The sequence below is a fragment of the Bos indicus x Bos taurus genome, chromosome 8, assembly GCF_003369695.1.
Source record: "Bos indicus x Bos taurus breed Angus x Brahman F1 hybrid chromosome 8, Bos_hybrid_MaternalHap_v2.0, whole genome shotgun sequence".
Lineage (NCBI taxonomy): Eukaryota > Metazoa > Chordata > Mammalia > Artiodactyla > Bovidae > Bos > Bos indicus x Bos taurus.
The window spans coordinates 36,371,802-36,389,208 of record NC_040083.1 but is presented as its reverse complement, the minus strand read 5'-3'; the positions used below and the strand labels follow the sequence as shown (position 1 = coordinate 36,389,208).

The window sequence follows — 17,407 nt, the reverse complement described above, 5'->3', positions numbered from 1 at the left end:
TAGCCTGTCCAGAGCAAAAGGAAGTAAGACTACATTGAGAATCAGAACAAGTCAGCAATAGTCTCTATGACAGTGCTACACTGGAAATAAAGTACCTGTTTTTTCTTCAAAACACAAAAATGAAAGAACTTGATGTGGCTTTGCAAGTTAAAAACCAACACATGGTAATGAATGACCCACAACATATCTGGAATACTCAACATTTCAAAGAAACGACATTAGCACTGGAGTTTTTTCAGTGAAATCCTCATTTCTTTGTGGAGTGAATGTCTTATGTGAAGATACTCACTCTACCCATCTCACGCAGCTTGGTGAGCATCACAACAATGGTGGAATTGTGTTCCCAGAGCATCCGCCAGAAGTCTTCAGTGGTCTCTGCCAAGGGCCCCTGGGTAGCGATGTAAGCTTTCTGTTGTCTGAACCACAGATAGCATGTTAAAGTAATCAGAAAATATGCAAAGGCTTCACATTTGATATGTAAATATCAAATCCAGGTAATAAAAATGAAAATATTATTAATGCTATTGCAGTAAATTCCCATTAAGATTATGTAATCAAATAAGAACACTTAAGACATTTTAGGGATTTTGCAAAAGAAATTGCTTTGTTTATATTATGATGTATGTCTTTATCACTGTTATTTAAACTTTAGAGCAATCTAATAGTTCAACTTCATGTCTCATATAAATCGCTTAAGAAACAGTTGTGCAGCTTCATTTTGTAGAAATGACTCATATAATCTATGACATTTATATAATTTGGTTCAAAACAGTTTCTATATTAACGCCTTCCATATCCAAATAGCTTCTGAAAGAAGAGTGCAGATTATAAATTCCATGATTGCTTCTTCTTAGTCCTATTCAAAATAACAAAAAATGAATATCAAGGGACTGAATGCTGACCTATGCAGAAAGAAAACATTTTAAATTGAGATGAAATGCATTTTAGCTATGAAACTAGGGCACATGTAAATACCAAGAGCTTGGGCTGTCAGGGGAGCAAGAGTATATACCTGTATCCATCAATAAAACTGGCATTGATGTAATCAGATCCTTCTACACCTCGGATAGGCTGCAGGCACACCCTTGTGGATTCATATGGCATAATATTAACAAGGCGATTTTTGAATTTATTACATGGAAGATTGGCACTGATGAATCTTGAGGTGTGAGCTTTAGAACTGGCTAGACGCTGTTGAACAGAAAAAAAAAAAAAAAACAACAAAAAAAGAAAAATCCAACAAAGATAATTTTAGCCTGTGGTGTAACTGCAGTGAACCCAAGATTTTCTCTTTAGATACAAAGATTCTGTTTACTTTTAACCCAGTCACTCTTCCAACTGCACTGCTTTTCACTTCTACCTAATGACTCCATATAGACTAAGGAAGTTCTAAATATTTATGTTCTAAGAATATGTTCTCTCAATTTAAATTAGGGTACAAAAGAGCTCAAGGTATTATGAGGAAGCAAAAAATAGAAAAGGGAAAGATGAAGAAAGTGCTTTATAGTCAGACACCTGAGGGAGAAGGTCAAATGAATCTTGTAACTTCACCCATTTGAAAGGTTAAGAAAGACAATTCCAGAATGACTTGCTTCTGAATTACCACATCACATCCAATATCATACCTTAAATTCGAGCTCCATTCCTGTGACATTCTCTCCTGTTTCTATTTGTGTCAGCTTCTGAATGTAGGCATACAAGTTTCTAGCTGGCACTTCGGTATTTCCACAAGTCACTGCCTCCAACAGTGCATCATGGATAAAGATGTATTGGTCTTCTGTTTGAACCATGTAATTCCTCTGGGCTCTCATTAAAGTTACATGGCCATAAATATCTACAGTTTTTTCATGCTTTATTCTTTCTAACATGGCATCTATTACAATGAAACACCCAGTCCGGCCAACTCCCGCGCTACAAGGAAAACAAAAAGAAAAAAAAAAAGAGAGAGAGAAAAGTACAAATGAATCTATTGAGAAACCAACACATCATAAAATTATTTTGATTATTTTTATTTAACTAGATTTTAAACCCAGTAGTTCTACTCAAATAGCTACTGTGATCGTTTTGGAGCATTCTAAACCAAAGGGCGGGGAACAAATGAACAAATAAAATTTGACTGATTTCAAAATATAAAAATATTAAATCTGTAATCACTATGCTCCTTGATCATGTAACACAAAGTAGTAGTATTTTGAAATCTTTATGAAAAAGTTACATTTACGCTTTTTACATTAAAGGTATTAAAAAAAAAACTGGTCAAGATCGAACTAGACTTTATCTTTTACAAACCATTTCAGTCTATTTTAGTTCAATTTATAAAAAAAGGAAAAAAAAAACAAAACTAGTAAGTCATTCAACTTGAAACATTCATAATCTAAAACTCAGCAAGGAAGTTTTAAAAACCTAGCGAGAAGTATATAATTAAAATATTAACATGTTGTTGCATACTCAAAATAGCTAGTGTATTCTCAATGGAAAGACATTCTTAACAAAAAAAATCACTCGAGAGTGTGGGTGTGTTTCTTGCTTTTCCTCCTTTTTCTTCCAGAGTTGAATGTATTTTGGAATTTCAGGTTAAATTCAAGTATTCTTGTGTGGGAAAAGAAAAGCTTCAATCTTTGTTACTGGAGAAGCTCTGAGGCATTTTTTTAAACTCTATTACTCATGGACTTATGGGTTGTTTTCCAGTTGGTGGAAACCGATTCAAAGAAGAGGAGGTGAAAGATCAAACAACGCACAGTGACAAGTTCTGCTGCTCCAAGGAGACAATCTAATTCACTGAACTAAATTACAGAGTCAGATGGTTGGAACGTTGGAGTTTCCTGGAGTGTGGGAAAGAATACTAACAAAATAACACATCTGTGTTCTGAAATCCAAGGTAAGCCTTTTCTTGTCTCTGTGTCAAGAATGGCTGAATCCAAAATGTTTTTCTTCCAATCATGGAAGAAACATGGCTAGGAAACATGTAATCAATGGAAATATAAGTATATATCAGCACCTTAGACACCAGGCAACAGACAACCTCCTTCATTCACTGTGTGCCACTGTTTCCCGTCTTTTGTATTTCTTTGTGCTCATTTGTCTATCTATGCATTGATATATCCATCTCTTCATTCAATGAGCAGTGAAGTACTCTGATAACTACCATATGAGATACAACATTAAAGGTGACTTGTATCCCACCTAGAGCTCATACTATCGATAGAGATAATAGTTTATATAACTATTTACAATACAAGAAAAAAAAAAGATGTGCGGGTTTGTGGGTAATGTGTCATTTGAACCTGGTCTTGAAGGACAGGAAGGATGAGGAACTGAGGAGGCTAGAATAACAGAAGAGACAGAATGGCTTTTGCAGTCATACTACTGACTCTGGGAGCTACATGTAAAATTTTCATAGACCTAGTGAAGCTCCAGTGTAGGCAACATACCAAACTTCATATAAATGAGCTTAATGAACAAAAGGGTATTTGATTCAACTGCCAAGTGGCTGCAAGTAGTAAGTGAGCATTTTGTAACATATAATACCTTTATTTAACTGCTGAGCAGTATAGATTGAACCCAGCCTCCTGGGTTTGTAGGAGTCCTGTGGTTTGTATATTAACAAACAGTTGGAAATAGGGTATAACCACTATTTAAAAAATGTTTACTTTTTTATGTCCTGTTAGACATAGAAACTGTCATTGTCTTAGTTAGAGAGCCTCTGGATACTGACTCTAAGACACGCCATTCAGAGTTTAAACCACAAAGGGACATGACATTGAGATGTAATGCAAAAGCCTTCTGGGACAGAGACTGATTCATGATAGCACATTTCTTAGCACAGAATGATCAGAAACCTGAGGCACTGAGATCCATGAAGTTCCATTTGATTTAGTGAGTTTTACCAAAGAAACCAGTAAGATGGTGTTTACCATCACACCCCACCATGTCCCTCCTCCATGCCCTACGCAGGATTACAACCACTCTCTGTCCAGGATCCCTTGGTGTCTTCAATACCACCCTGCAGTCAAAGTCACACTGTGTTATTAATTAGTCTGGTAGGGCCATTGTCCACAAATAATGAGCATATCTTGAGAGCAGGAACAACATTTTCTGTTATCTTTCTCTGCTCTGCACCAAGCATGCAGTAATGTGTGTGGAAAAGTGAATGAATTAGTGATTGGCATGAGAGGCCTTGTGTAATGAGCGGCCCACCCAGGTTTGGTAATAAGACCCCTCAGTCAGCGAAAGAAATCGTACATTTGACACAGGTTCAGAACTGTGCGAAGAATGCCTGAAGACTATTTCACAAAGTGTCTGGTAGGGAAGAGGGAGACCGGAAAAGGCTTTGAGTGGTTTTCCACATCTTGGTCTCCTGATGAGCCATGGCATTGCAATGAAAAGAACCTAGGTAAGACTTAGCCTGGAAAAGGGAGGCAGACCCCTTTGTTTGGTAGGTCCTAAAATTAAGTAAATCTTTTCCTTTTCCCTGTGTTGTCTTTCTAAACTGTTTTCATCCTAATTGTGCATTGCTTCTAACTAGATACAATATCATGCAGTTCTTCCTAATGGAAGCTATACTGTAAGCCATATAACTGTAATGATGTATCAAGTCAAATATAGATAACAACAGGAATATTTTCTCCAAGTGTGCATCAGAGGCCATTCCTAATTTCTGAATGATGCATGGTTCTGTATTCTGGCAGAAAGATACTACAGAATCCTACAAAACTAGTAGGGATGGGATAACTCCAGATCCTAACAATTTCAACCTCTTCATGGTGTAATAATGCATTTTTTCAAAAAAAACTGAAGAGGGAAAATAATAAAACATATGCCTGTGTCTAACTCATGAATTGTGGGAAGAAAACAAAACAGGAACAGAGGCTCTGACTTGTGCAAAAGCTATTTTTTCTCCTCTGAACAGAATATATTGTTAACAGCCCAATCTTGCTGTCTATATGGAAGAGAGGAAGAAAGTGCTCCTTGGAACTTAACATGTTATCTCTTTTCAAAGATGAAGATTTCTTGGAGGTTTTAAATGGTGGAGGTGTCTCTTAGCTTTAAGCAAGACCATGAAGTTCAAAATATTTTTTCCAGATACCAGTGATTGGGTGTCCTTGAGAAAGGCACTTAATCTCTCTTGGGTTTTCTGTTGTTCTAATGTTAATTAACTTGTTAATTATCTAGTAAGTTTTAAGACAGCTTTAAACATGTTTGCTTTGCAGACATAAAGGAAGATGCAGTTGCTTTGTAGACAGAAATTTCATTTAAAGATTCTACCTCTGAAACTGACAACAAGAAACAGGCAATGTTAATACCGGGAAATTTTTTATAGAATCACCACAGGATCATTTGCGATTAGGCTCTCAGAATCTTGCTTTAAACTACTCCCTCTAGCTGTTCTTCCTTTTCTCCCCATATTTCCAATAATAATACCTTATGTTTGAGGAAGTTTGTGCTTTCACATTTATTCTCAAGGTAAATGAGATGGCAGTGAAGGGCCTTCTCACCACAGTGCTGGGTATCCTGGAGGCATTTGACATTATCTGTCAGTTTCCTTTCCCCTTCAGCGATTCACAACATTTAGGAACTTCTTTGAAGTCATACAGCTAATGGTAAATGGCCAAATAGGGACTCAAATGCAGGTTCTGAGATGCTGAGTTTTAGCACCACATTTGAATAGGGCATCACCATTTCTGCCATCTGGGTTAAAAATGGATACTTTCTTGTGACCTACCCCTCTGCAATGCTCCTTTGCTATGCTATGCTAAGTCACTTCAGTTGTGTCCAACTCTGTGTGACCCCATAGCTGGCAGCCCACCAGGCTCCCCCATCCCTGGGATTCTCCAGGCAAGAACACTGGAGTGGGTTGCCATTTCCTTCTCCAATGCAGGAAAGTGAAAAGTGAAAGTGAAGTCACTCAGTCGTGTCTGACTCTTAGTGACCCCACGGACTGCAGCCTACCAGGCTCCTCCACCCATGGGATTTTCCAGGCAAAAGTACTGGAGTGGGGTGCCATTGCCTTCTCCAACAATGCTCCTTTAGTAGTGTTTAACTATCCTTATGAAGATTTCTTAAAAAGTCTCTCTTCCTTGGTTTCTGTGACACTAATTGGGGGATTACAGGGAATATCAAATACTCCTCTTGGGATTGATGGGAGAAAGGGAGAAGATTTTATAATGATATCAAATACAAAACAGCCTGAAACATGTAGCATATGAAATTAGTCAAAAAGATCTGATTCGTGTGTATAATGGTTCCATTGTCTCTATGACAGGGTAGAATTTCGCTCAAGTTGGAAACCAAAATCAAAGATCAATCCTAAATGTCATCTTCAGAAAACTATAGGCAGCTCTCTGACTGTGCCTCAGTACAAAATATTTTTTGTTTTTTTCTATTTGATTCCTGTGCTGGCTATTCTTCTGCTCTGGATTTTTCCATATGAACTCTTTTCTCTAATTTACATATTTTTGCCAGGCCCCAAAATGTACGTAATGTCCCCACAGTTCTGTCCTCCTTTCTCTCATTCTCCTTCATGGTTCAGCAACAATCTTCAAATAAATGATTCCTAAAGTAATTGTTCTTTCTTTGAGCATAAGGGATACCTATATTTCAAACCATTCTCAGGTTTCTCTAGAAATAAACATATCCCAAGAATAATTAACATCTCTGTTCAGATCTGCTCTTCCCACTGTCATACTCCTCCTTGTCACTCAGATCTAAAATGGAAGGATCATCTTGCATTGTTCTTGCCTTCTGCCCTGCCCAATAACAAATTATAGATTTCTACACATTCAATTTCTACAGTTTTGTTCAACTATCCGTTAGTGGTATGCTGGAGCTGGCAAAACTCAATTGTGGATATCTCAGAAATCCTGCTTAAGCAATTAAATTAAAAATGAAGGTAAACTCAAAATGCATTGCTTCTTAATTATCTTATGTTCATGCTCTTCAGGTGAAAATATTATATAATGGTGTGCCACTGAGTATCTCTCCCCAGCTTTTGGATTCAGTGATGTCACATTTATAGCCTGGAGTATTTACACCAAGGAAATTGACAAATACTATTGCCTACACCCAACCCACTCTCCACCATCCTGAGCTTATTATTATCAGCACACAGTTACTTATTATCAGCACACAGAGTATCCTAATTCATCCATTTTTAACACTTCGGCGGGACAGACAGGAAATGCTCATTACTGTGTTCTTCCATCCACATTTGCTATACTACTCTTTCGTACTGTAGGCTATCATCCCACAGATATCTCCTGAGTGTCTATCATGCACTAAGATATCATGGAATTGGCGAACAAAACGAATGTGATTCTTCCCTCATGAAGATGACAGTGCAGTGCAGAATCTGATATTAATAATCATATGAATAAATACACAATTACAAGTCCCAACAACTGTTGTGAGGTAAACGTGTAGAATCCTGGCAGAGAACCTTTGGGGAAGTGTCATTTAAATTGATATCTTTTATGAACTGGATTGTGTCTCCTCAAAATTCATTTGTTGAAGTTCTAAGCCCCCACTATGACTATTCAAAACTAGGGTCTTTAGGGAGGTAATTCAGGTTCAATGAGGTCATAGTGCTGGGTCCCTAGTGCAGGAGGACTGGTGACCTTGTAAGAATATAAGAGACTCCGGAGATCTTGCACTCTGTGCACATGCACACAGGAAAGCTTTTGCAGAGACATAGCTAGAAGGAGGTCATGTTAAAGTAGGCCAGGAAGAGAGGTCTCACCAAAACCCAACCCTAACAGCACCTCAGCCTTGCACTTCTGGCCTCCTGAACTGTGAAAAAATCAATTTCTATTATTTGAAGCACCTAGGCTATGTCACTTTATTATGGTGCCCTAGTAAACTAATATGGAGAAGGTAATGGCACCCCACTCCAGTACTCTTGCCTGGAAAATCCCATGGACAGAAGAGCCTGGTAAGCTGCAATCCATGGGGTCGCGAAGAGTTGGACACGACTGAAAGACTTCACTTTCACTTTTCACTTTCATGCATTGGAGAAGGAAATGGCAACCCACTCCAGTGTTCCTGCCTAGAGAATCCCAGGGACAGCGGAGCCTGGTAGGCTGCTGTCTATGGGGTTGCACAGAGTCGGATACGACTGAAGCGACTTAGCAGCAGCAGTAAACTAATACAGTACCTTCAGGATAAGAAATGGTTTGCAGAGTGAAGAAGGATGGGAAAGCTTCCAAGGAGAAAAAATATCCCAAGAAGAGGCCTTGGAATGGAAAATAGCTTAGAATATTAGAGTAATGGAAGAAAGCCATGGTGGCTGGAAGGCAGTGAGGGAAAAAAGACATATTTATTTTTATATTTATTTGTTTTCCATTTTAAGGACTGTTTGATATTTTTATTATATGTATAACTATTAACAGCAATTATTTAAAATAATTGTTTTACTTGTTCATACACTACCTTTATGACATGGCTCATCTATTCTTTATTCTGATACAACTATTAGATTGCTAGCATACATCTTTGGTAGCATTATTTCTGATATCTTCCTGAGAAGTTCTTTATTTGCCTTTACATAGGGCCAACAACTTGGCTATGTGCATGATCACTGGGCTATAATATTATCTGCTCACACTCTAAATCTATTGCTCCACAGTCTGTCTTTGTATTTTGAAGAAGTAATAGGCCAGTCTTATTTTTGGTCTTTCAGTAGCAATTTTACCCCAAATATGTGTGGGTTTTTTCTTTAACTTACAAGTTCAAAAATATCTGGATGTGATTTAGGCACCAGTCTCATCATTAAATCCGCATGGCTCTCAGATAATACTTTAAGAGTCACAGCTTTCCCTCAGCTCCAGAAAAGTTAGATGTATTTACAGCTTTCCCACCTGTCTGGGTTTTTGCTTACCAGACTCTTCCTCTTCCTTATTGTGTCCTCCTCCTAAGATGTGTTGATATCTGCCTTCCTTCAAGACTCATCTCACATTCTGCATCCTTGATCTGGACTTGGTCCCTGGTTTATCTCTATTTGTATCCTTATGACAGTTTATACCTCTTTATTGGTAAGTGCCATACCTTATTTTTTGTTTTCTGTTTATTATCTTTATGCAAAGTTGCTAAGCTCCTTGAGGGGAAGAACAATAGCTTCCTTGTCTCTACTGCGTTTGACAATTTCTCTTGTCAATTTCTATGCCAAGGAAATCAGAGGCACTCACTTTGAGTTGCAAAATTTTTAAAAACATAAGTTAAAAAATATTAATTCTACTTCCGGACTTTCTATGAAATGCACAGGAACATTCCCTCAAAGACCCCTGCTTGGGGATATTCCCTGGATGCATGCATGCGTGCTAAGTCACTTCAGTCGTGTCCAACTCTTTGCGACCCCATGGACTGTAGCCCACCAGGCTCCTCTGTCCATGGGATTCTCCAGGCAAGAATACTGGAGTGGGTTGCCATTGCCTTCTCCAGGGAATCTTTTGACGCAGGGATTGAACCTACTTCTCTTATGTCTCCTGCATTGGCAGGCAGGTTCTTTACCACTAGCACCAATGCATGGGGATATTCCTCGGACACATGTTTACACAGGTAAAGGGAGTTCTTGTAATTTGATGAGATGGAAACTGCCTGTGCTTATGTTGTACTCCGGTTGCTCAGAAATAAGAGATTTGAGGCACCACATTTTTTTTAAGAAGCTGAACGCTGTACATTCAGAGCTTTTAAAAGAATGTCAGTCTACTTTTGTTTGAATTTCCAAGTTCCCACAGCCACACATATTTTACTTCCTTCTCCAATTTACTCCAGTTTTCACCCATCAGTATCTGCGTGCAGTGCACCTTTCAAAATGAAGGATTGTAGTTCTAAAAGCAAATGCATTTTTCTTTGATCCTGAAAAACTTAGCTCCTCATGGCAGCAATAATGACGGAACCCTATTTAGTGCTGTTTGTTTTTCATCATTTCAACAGCTTTCAACCTGAAACATGATAAGAACAGCAAAACTGATAAACCACCCTTATTTTTATCTGTTTTCTGTCAGAGTAGTTGCCAAGCACAAAGACAGATTTTTCTAAATATCTCTGGGAAGAAAAAGAGTGCATAACCCTGTGCTTCAGGCTGAGGCCAGCACAATTTGGTACATTTATTATGTTACAGAAAATTCTAACAAAAAGGGAAGAGGACAGCACTTTGAAATCAAGTCTAGGATTAGGTTGGTTTCTGTTACCCTTGGAGGAAAACCAACTTTCTAAGTTACCTTCTAGTGAAGACAGTAATTCCACTAAAGTAAACCAAGCGATTGACAAACTTTTGCCTTGATTAAAAAAAAAAAAAAATGGTTTCAGAGAATGATAGACATTCCAGTGTTTACAAGCTGAAAAACTATGCAATCCATTAAACAAGTACGCCTACTAGGAAATTGTTATTACTTCAATATTATCATCCATCCAGTTACAACATTTGTTTTCAATTTCTAAAAACATGATTGAGTTAGTCCCACGAGTTGAAATATGCTTAATGTCCCGTGATGCGATACGGTAGTAATGTGCAAAAGGAAAACATTAAGAGGCATGAGGGGGCTATTTTGTACTAAAATCATTCTGGGTATGTGCTTAAAAGTTGGCTTTTCTGATTAATCTGGTGGAGTTTTAATGCTGACCCTTTCCTGATACTTCAATGATCTGGCAAAGAAAGAAAAGAACTAGAAGATTTTACAGATCATTGAATTGGGTGCAAAGACAGTGAAATATGATGCAGAAATCATGGTGAGCATTTTGTACATATATCAGCTTGTGCTTTGATTGGATATTATAGTTCATCTATAACAAGAACGGCATTTATGAACTGCAAGACTATTAAAAAAGGCATCTGATAGAATGGGTTTTATGACTGAGGTTTATAAGATTAATGAGATGACTATCCTGATGAAACTGTGATGTGATCCTGATAAGGCTGCCGTTTTGAAACTCTTTCTTTTCTGACAAAAATTAACTTTTAACTTAGTATACCGCTGTACTTGAGCATCTCTAGAGTATTTAGGACTTTATACAAAAATAGACAGATAACCATTTTATTTTTTACATCCTCTGGCATCTTTTGTACCTTGGATGACAGAGAAATTATACAGATTTCTTAGATATAAGTATTTATCTGACTAATCAGTTTTATATATTATTATGAACTAAAATGTAAAAAATATGTTTCCACAAATTGTCAGTGAAATGCAGTAGAATGTATCTATGCTATTAAGAGTTGTTTGGGAGGGAATTTTCAGTGTTCATAAAAATTTTAAATTGCACCTATCCCTTGACACAGCACTTCCAGACAACTATTATGAAGATATATGTACACATATGCACAGAGAGGTGCTTACAAGGTGGCTCAGTGGTAAAGAATCTACCTGCAATGCACGAGATGCAGGTAATCCCTGGGTCGGGAGGATACCCTGGATAAGGAAATGATAACCCACTCCAGTATCTTGCCTGGGAAATCCTAGAGGAGCCTGGCAGGGCCTTGGGGTCACAAGGAGTCAGACATGACTTCGACTAAACAAAAATGCACAGAGAATGTTAGAAAGGGATCTTTGCTTCGGCATTATTTGAGATAGCAAAGTATTGTAGCTAGGAAACGGTTAAATAAACTATGGCATGTAAATACTGAGCAGCAGTTTAAAGAATGAAGTAAATCCATGTAATGACCAAAAAAAAAAAATATGTTGCAGAGTAATATATATATCATGATAACATATTTTTTACAAGTCCACACAATACAATTAAGCATATTTTATATGCATACATATTGATGCATGGAAACTGATCTGCAAAGATACACAAATTATACCAAGAGTAACCTCTTAACGAAGCATGGAATTGGTGATAAAGGTGGTAAGGAAGATTTTCACTTTAGTTGAAATGTATGAATTTTTTTTTAAGCAAGGACAATATATTAATAATCAGTAATAATGGAATTAAAAAGATATATAATGTAATAGATTTAAAAAGTTACCATTATAAAAATATGAAAGATCAGTTAATAGTTGAGGACTCAAAGAAGTAGAGAGAGAAGGTGAAATCTCATTCACTCTAGCTTGGGAATACTGCCCAGACGTGGATTCTCAGGAGATGATAGGGTGATACTGGGACTTTGCAGCCTGGACTTGATCCTGCCATCATGTGCTGGCCTTTATGGAGTGGATTCCAGAAAGAAGACAGCATAGAGAGGAGAATGCTTAGGGACTAAGCAGAGAACAACTGATCTGACAAGGATCCTAGTTCAGCATATTGAGAGGTCAGTACCCATCATATGTCCTCAGGGCATTTAATTTCTCCAGGTGGGTGAAGGGGGATTTCTTAAAGTGAATTAAGCCTGTAAAAAACAAAATCCACATGGGCCTAATCTGACTACCCCCTGCCCCAATATATTGACTCAAACAAAAATCCTCCAGAGACTTTGCTGTATAATCTTGGCTCTGTCCCAACATTATCTGCTGAACACATTCCTTATTATTCTTAAAATGTGATGCTCAAGATAAAGTAGAAGGCGAATATATTTATATAAAGAACACCTGAATATGCCATGGCAGGTTTTATTTTACAGATGGATAGAGGAGGCCGTTGGGCAGAGATAAAACAGACCCAGCTGGCCCTTATTGGTAGCTGACTTGAATCTGAATGAGGTCAATTGGATGATGCTATGGAATTATGAGGAACTATATCATTTTCACTGAATTTTTCGTTGTAAATGCCCATATCAGTTCAATCCATATTCTAAATTTTGTTTAAAATGACACAAAATTATCCACATCTTGAGTGGATACAGCCATTAACCAGGCCTGCCAGATAAAAGTACACAGGCTCTGTGCTGTAATTTAGTAGCAGTAGAAGAGCTACTGAAAGATATTTGAAAATTACTGAAACTTTAGTAACTTTATTTCATTTGTTTTGCCAAGTGTATCTGTGTTTTCCCACAAGGGCAAGACTCAGGGAATTTTGTTTTGGTGCTTTTCTTTTTTAAAATGAAATTATCTAAAAAAAAAAAGAAAGAAAAAAAAAAGAAATTATCTTCATACAAACATAAATGATCCAATGGTTTTCAAGGCTCTAATCAGAGGTCACAGACTGATAGCTATGTTTTATTTAGTCTTTTGTTCACTTCAAACAAGCTTTTGTAAGGCAGTGAGAATCACAATCCAAATACAGTTTACCGGCTGCCAGGGTCTGCTTCACTTATTTGTATCAGTATCACTCCACAGAACCCCAGCAGGCCTTTGCATTGGTGTTCCCAGGCCCTGGTCTTCTTAAACTCTGAATTAATGCATCAGTACTGCTCACTGCCTCTTCTGATTCCTCTACTTACTTAGATTTTTGAAAGAGGAAACTGAGGACCTAGGCTGGGTTAGGAATTTGACCAAGTAATGCAGATGTTTGGAAGAAAAGCTATGCCCAACCTAGACAGCATATTAAAAAGCAGAGACATTACTTTGCTGGGTTCATATGGTTAAAGCTATGGTTTTTCCAGTAGTCGTGTACAGACGTGAGAGTTGTTCAACTCTCATAAAGCTGAGTGCTGAAGAATTGATGCTTTTGAACTGTGGTGTTGGAGAAGACTCTTGAGGGTCCCTTCAACAGCAAGAAAATCAAACCAGTCAATCCTAAAGGAAATCAGTTCTGAATATTCATTGAAGGATTGATGCTGAAGCTGAAGCTCCAAAACTTTGGCCTTTAGATGCAAAGAACTGACTCATTGGAAAAGATCCTGATGCTGGGAAAGACTGAAGGCAGGAGAAGGGGATGACAGATGAGGAGATGGCTGGATGGCATCACCAACTCAATGGACATGAGTTTGAGCAAGCTCTGGGAGTTGGTGATAGACAAGGAAGCCTGGTGTGCTGCAGTCCATGGGGTTGCAAAGAGTTGGACATGAGAGAGCAACGTAACAGAAACTGAAATGTGGCTGTTACTAGCAGAGCAAAGACTTGGGTCTCTATCTCTTCTTCCCAAACTCATGCTTCCACCAATGGGATTTTATTAAAAACAAGGTTATAGTTTTCCTTCAAGCTCCCTGGATGAGATGCTTTCAGTAAGTATAGTATTCATACATGATAACTAATTAATTAATGAAAACCAGTATTAAGTCTATTTAGGATGCCATAATGGTCATGTTTGAGGATGGGAGTAGAAAGGAGGGGTTTGCCTCTTATTCAAGGTAACAGTAGAAGATGGAAAACAGACACAAGGCAGTGACACCAAAGAGATGAAAGGTAATATTCATTAACTCAATAAATTCAGAGAGATCCCTCTTCTGTGTATTAAGATCTTAATCACCATGTGATGTATCACTAGGCATTTAGGCATTATATGTCTATCCAAGTAATCTGTACACATACCTAGGCAGTATTAAAACATATATTCCTGGGCTTTGCCCCCAGAGATTCTCATTCAGTAAGTGTGGAGTAGAACTCAAGATTGTCCATTTGCAACAAGCTCCAAAGTGATGCTGATGGGCTGGTTCACGGGCCATACCTTGTGTAACAATGCTAAGGGTACTCCTCTTCCAATAGTTTTTATAAGTAAACGAGGGCCAAAAGATGTATCAGATATACTGCTGCTGCTGCTAAGTCACTTCATTCGTGTCCGACTCTGTGCGACCCCATAGACGGCAGCCCACCAGGCTCCCCCGTCTCTGGGATTCTCCAGGCAAGAACACTGGAGTGGGTTGCCATTTCCTTCTCCAACGCATGAAAGTCAAAAGTGAAAGTGAAGTCGCTCAGTCGTGTCTGACTCTTAGCGACCCCATGGACTGCAGCCTACTAGGCTCCTCCGTCCATGGGATTTTCCAGGCAAGAGTACTGAAGTTGGGTGCCATTACTAATTATCTATGCATGAGTGTATATATGTGTGTTCATATACATTACTTTAAAAAAAAATCTTGAACTCCATTCTTAATAGTTGTTTATTTTTTTTTAACCTGACTTAAAACTTCAGTGCAAAGGGGGGGACACAAAGTCTGCTTTCAAAAATGTACAGGTTGCCTTTTTTTTAAAGGCAAAATACTTTACTATCTCCAGATACCTGCAAATGTATGAAATTATCTTGTAATAAAACTCAGATGCCCGAAGCCCACCTTGCAAGTTTTCTTAGGAAAAAAAGAAGAAATCAGATACCAGGTAATAAGACCCAAAAGTATCTCTTCCAAAGACAGAAAGAAAAATATCCAAGCAATAGAACCCTGATTGGAAAGACACAATACAAAGAGAACTATTTTTAAGCTTCCTTTTATGACTGGGGGCATAGCAAAATAGTTTGAAATAGAAAGTGTTCATGCTGATTACATAAAATCAAAATACACACTGTTCAAAGGCAGCCAACATTTAAAAAAATATGCAGCTTCGTTTATGCAGTGAATTTCAGTGTTCTTTCAGTCTGGGAATATTTCAAAATACATTGCAGGTACAGCTGGGAAAACTCAGTGATACCCCTGTCCAGATATCAGCTATTTGGTTATAAAAATATTTTCACATTTCCTGCAGATGTCTAGATTCCTTTCTTTGCTAGTAATTTTAATTCAGAACTCATTATTGACAGCTGTTTGTTCCGATAGACCCTAATTGCTCTTTTACTAGACTCAGCTGTGAGCAGACTGATTTCTTTTTCCGTATAGTGTATATTACATATAAACACAGGCAGGAAAAAAAAATAACCAATTAACTAAATACGTTCACGTAAAATGAATCAATGAGAGCACTGATCAAGTAATATCTCTAACTGCAACATAGGTCAAAGGAAATTATAGCATTTACAGTTTAGAGTATTAAATATAATTATATAGAAATATTCACAAGCATTCAAATATAGGGATGATGAGTGGCAGCATCTGAAAATTTATCCTTTTATTAAAGAAACTTATAAATGACTACATTTGAGTAACTGACAGGGCATTTAATGTACTAAAGGATTAGCTCAGGGATATCTATCTATCAGACTCTCTACACAGAACTAAGAAGTCTGCCATAGTCAGTGCCCATCCTGAGGAATCAAACGTGCTGTGAGATCACTTTTGTTGTCGTTCAGTTGCTAAGTCACATCCAACTCTTGGCGACCCCATGGACTGTAGTACAGCCCACCAGGCTCCTCTGTCCATGGGGTTTTCCAGGCAAGAATACTGGAGTGAGTTGCCATTCCTTACTCCAAGGGATCTTCCCAACCTGCATCTGTGCGTCTCCTGCATTGGCAGGTAGATTCTTTACCACTGAGCTACCAGGGAAGCCGCTGTGGAGATAATCCTATTTCTGCAGGGGAGAGTTTCTGGGAACTACCAACTCTTTTCCTTGCTCTCCAGTCACTGCTGTGGACAAACTGCTTTCCTTTAAGTTTACCAGAAGAGGAATACAAGTTTGTTGAAATCAGAGCTATTTCCTCTGGAAGATTCTGTTCAAAGGCAATGCCCCGTTTTAGCAGCTCCCCAAGAGGTGCACGAACAGCTTGGCAATGTTCATTCCATCAAACGCCTCAGCAGCCTCGCTCATGAAATCTAGGCCAATTTGGGGACCCCAAGCTGCCTTCCTTAGTGGACCGGAATCCCCTGAAGAGGGGAAAAGCAAGGGCTGGTTTCAGTAGAGACCATATAAGCTGCAAATATACTGCATTTGAGAAGAGCAATAGCTCGTTTTATCTCCTGTCTGTTGGTTCTGGAGACGGAGGGAATGTGATGATGAGGGATGAGCAAACTGCTCCTTAGTAAGGAACCCATTCAGGGGAAATGAGCTTTTTCTTAACATCAGGGACACTATATGGTGTTTTCCCTTTCTGGAAGCAATAAGTGCTTCTCTTTTCAGACTTAATCTACCTCATATAGGGAGGAAGATATTGGGAACGGGATGCTGATTAACCCGATAACTCTCCAGGATGCAGCATACATTTCCATGAACACCAGACATGATGCTAATTAGAGTGCAACCCCCAGAGTCAATATTTACAAAGCCTTACGGTGAATGTAAAGTAAGCTGTGGGGCTGGGTACCCACAAAAATTGACCCCATAGCCTATTCCCAGCCTCTCCCCCAGTAACAATGGAAAACATTTTATTTGGCATTTAAAAATACTGCCACTACGCTTTCTTAGTATTTTTTTACCTATGTAAGAGATTATATCATTTCACATTCTTGTGTGGCTTTGCTCATGGAATTGCTTTGGATACTGACATTCTCACTCAATGTCCACTTATCCGTTGAATACCTCCTGAGTGTCTGTTTCATGTGGACATAGCTCCAGGAAAGAGGGATGCAATGGTGAACTCCTAGGCACCATTTCTCACCTCACAGCTGTTAGATTTGGACACTACAGTCTGGGGAAGAAATTGAGTTTTTGCCCATAAAAGTAAATACCACATTTGAAACGCCATTTCTTTTTCCCCTTGAAGGTTCACTTTTTACTGGTTAAAATAATTTAAACAT

General features: G+C 38.3%; 1 protein-coding gene and 1 long non-coding RNA gene across 46 annotated transcripts in view; one reads left to right on the top strand and one right to left on the bottom strand.

The window, feature by feature from the left end:
* PTPRD (protein tyrosine phosphatase, receptor type D) overlaps positions 1-17,407 on the bottom strand; it is a 2,534,232-nt gene that overhangs the window by 12,942 nt on the left and 2,503,883 nt on the right. For all 44 annotated transcript variants that reach the window (XM_027549289.1, XM_027549255.1, XM_027549273.1 and 41 more), the window contains 3 exons: positions 1,626-1,911; positions 1,013-1,191; positions 290-416 (listed from right to left, as the gene is read on the bottom strand). In XM_027549289.1, the coding sequence (XP_027405090.1) occupies positions 290-416; positions 1,013-1,191; positions 1,626-1,911 (592 nt within the window). The remainder of the gene's footprint in view (positions 1-289; positions 417-1,012; positions 1,192-1,625; positions 1,912-17,407) is intronic.
* LOC113897041 overlaps positions 1-17,407 on the top strand; it is an 876,355-nt gene that overhangs the window by 714,309 nt on the left and 144,639 nt on the right. For both annotated transcript variants that reach the window (XR_003512220.1, XR_003512219.1), the window contains exon 8: positions 2,689-2,878. This is a non-coding gene — a long non-coding RNA (uncharacterized LOC113897041). The remainder of the gene's footprint in view (positions 1-2,688; positions 2,879-17,407) is intronic.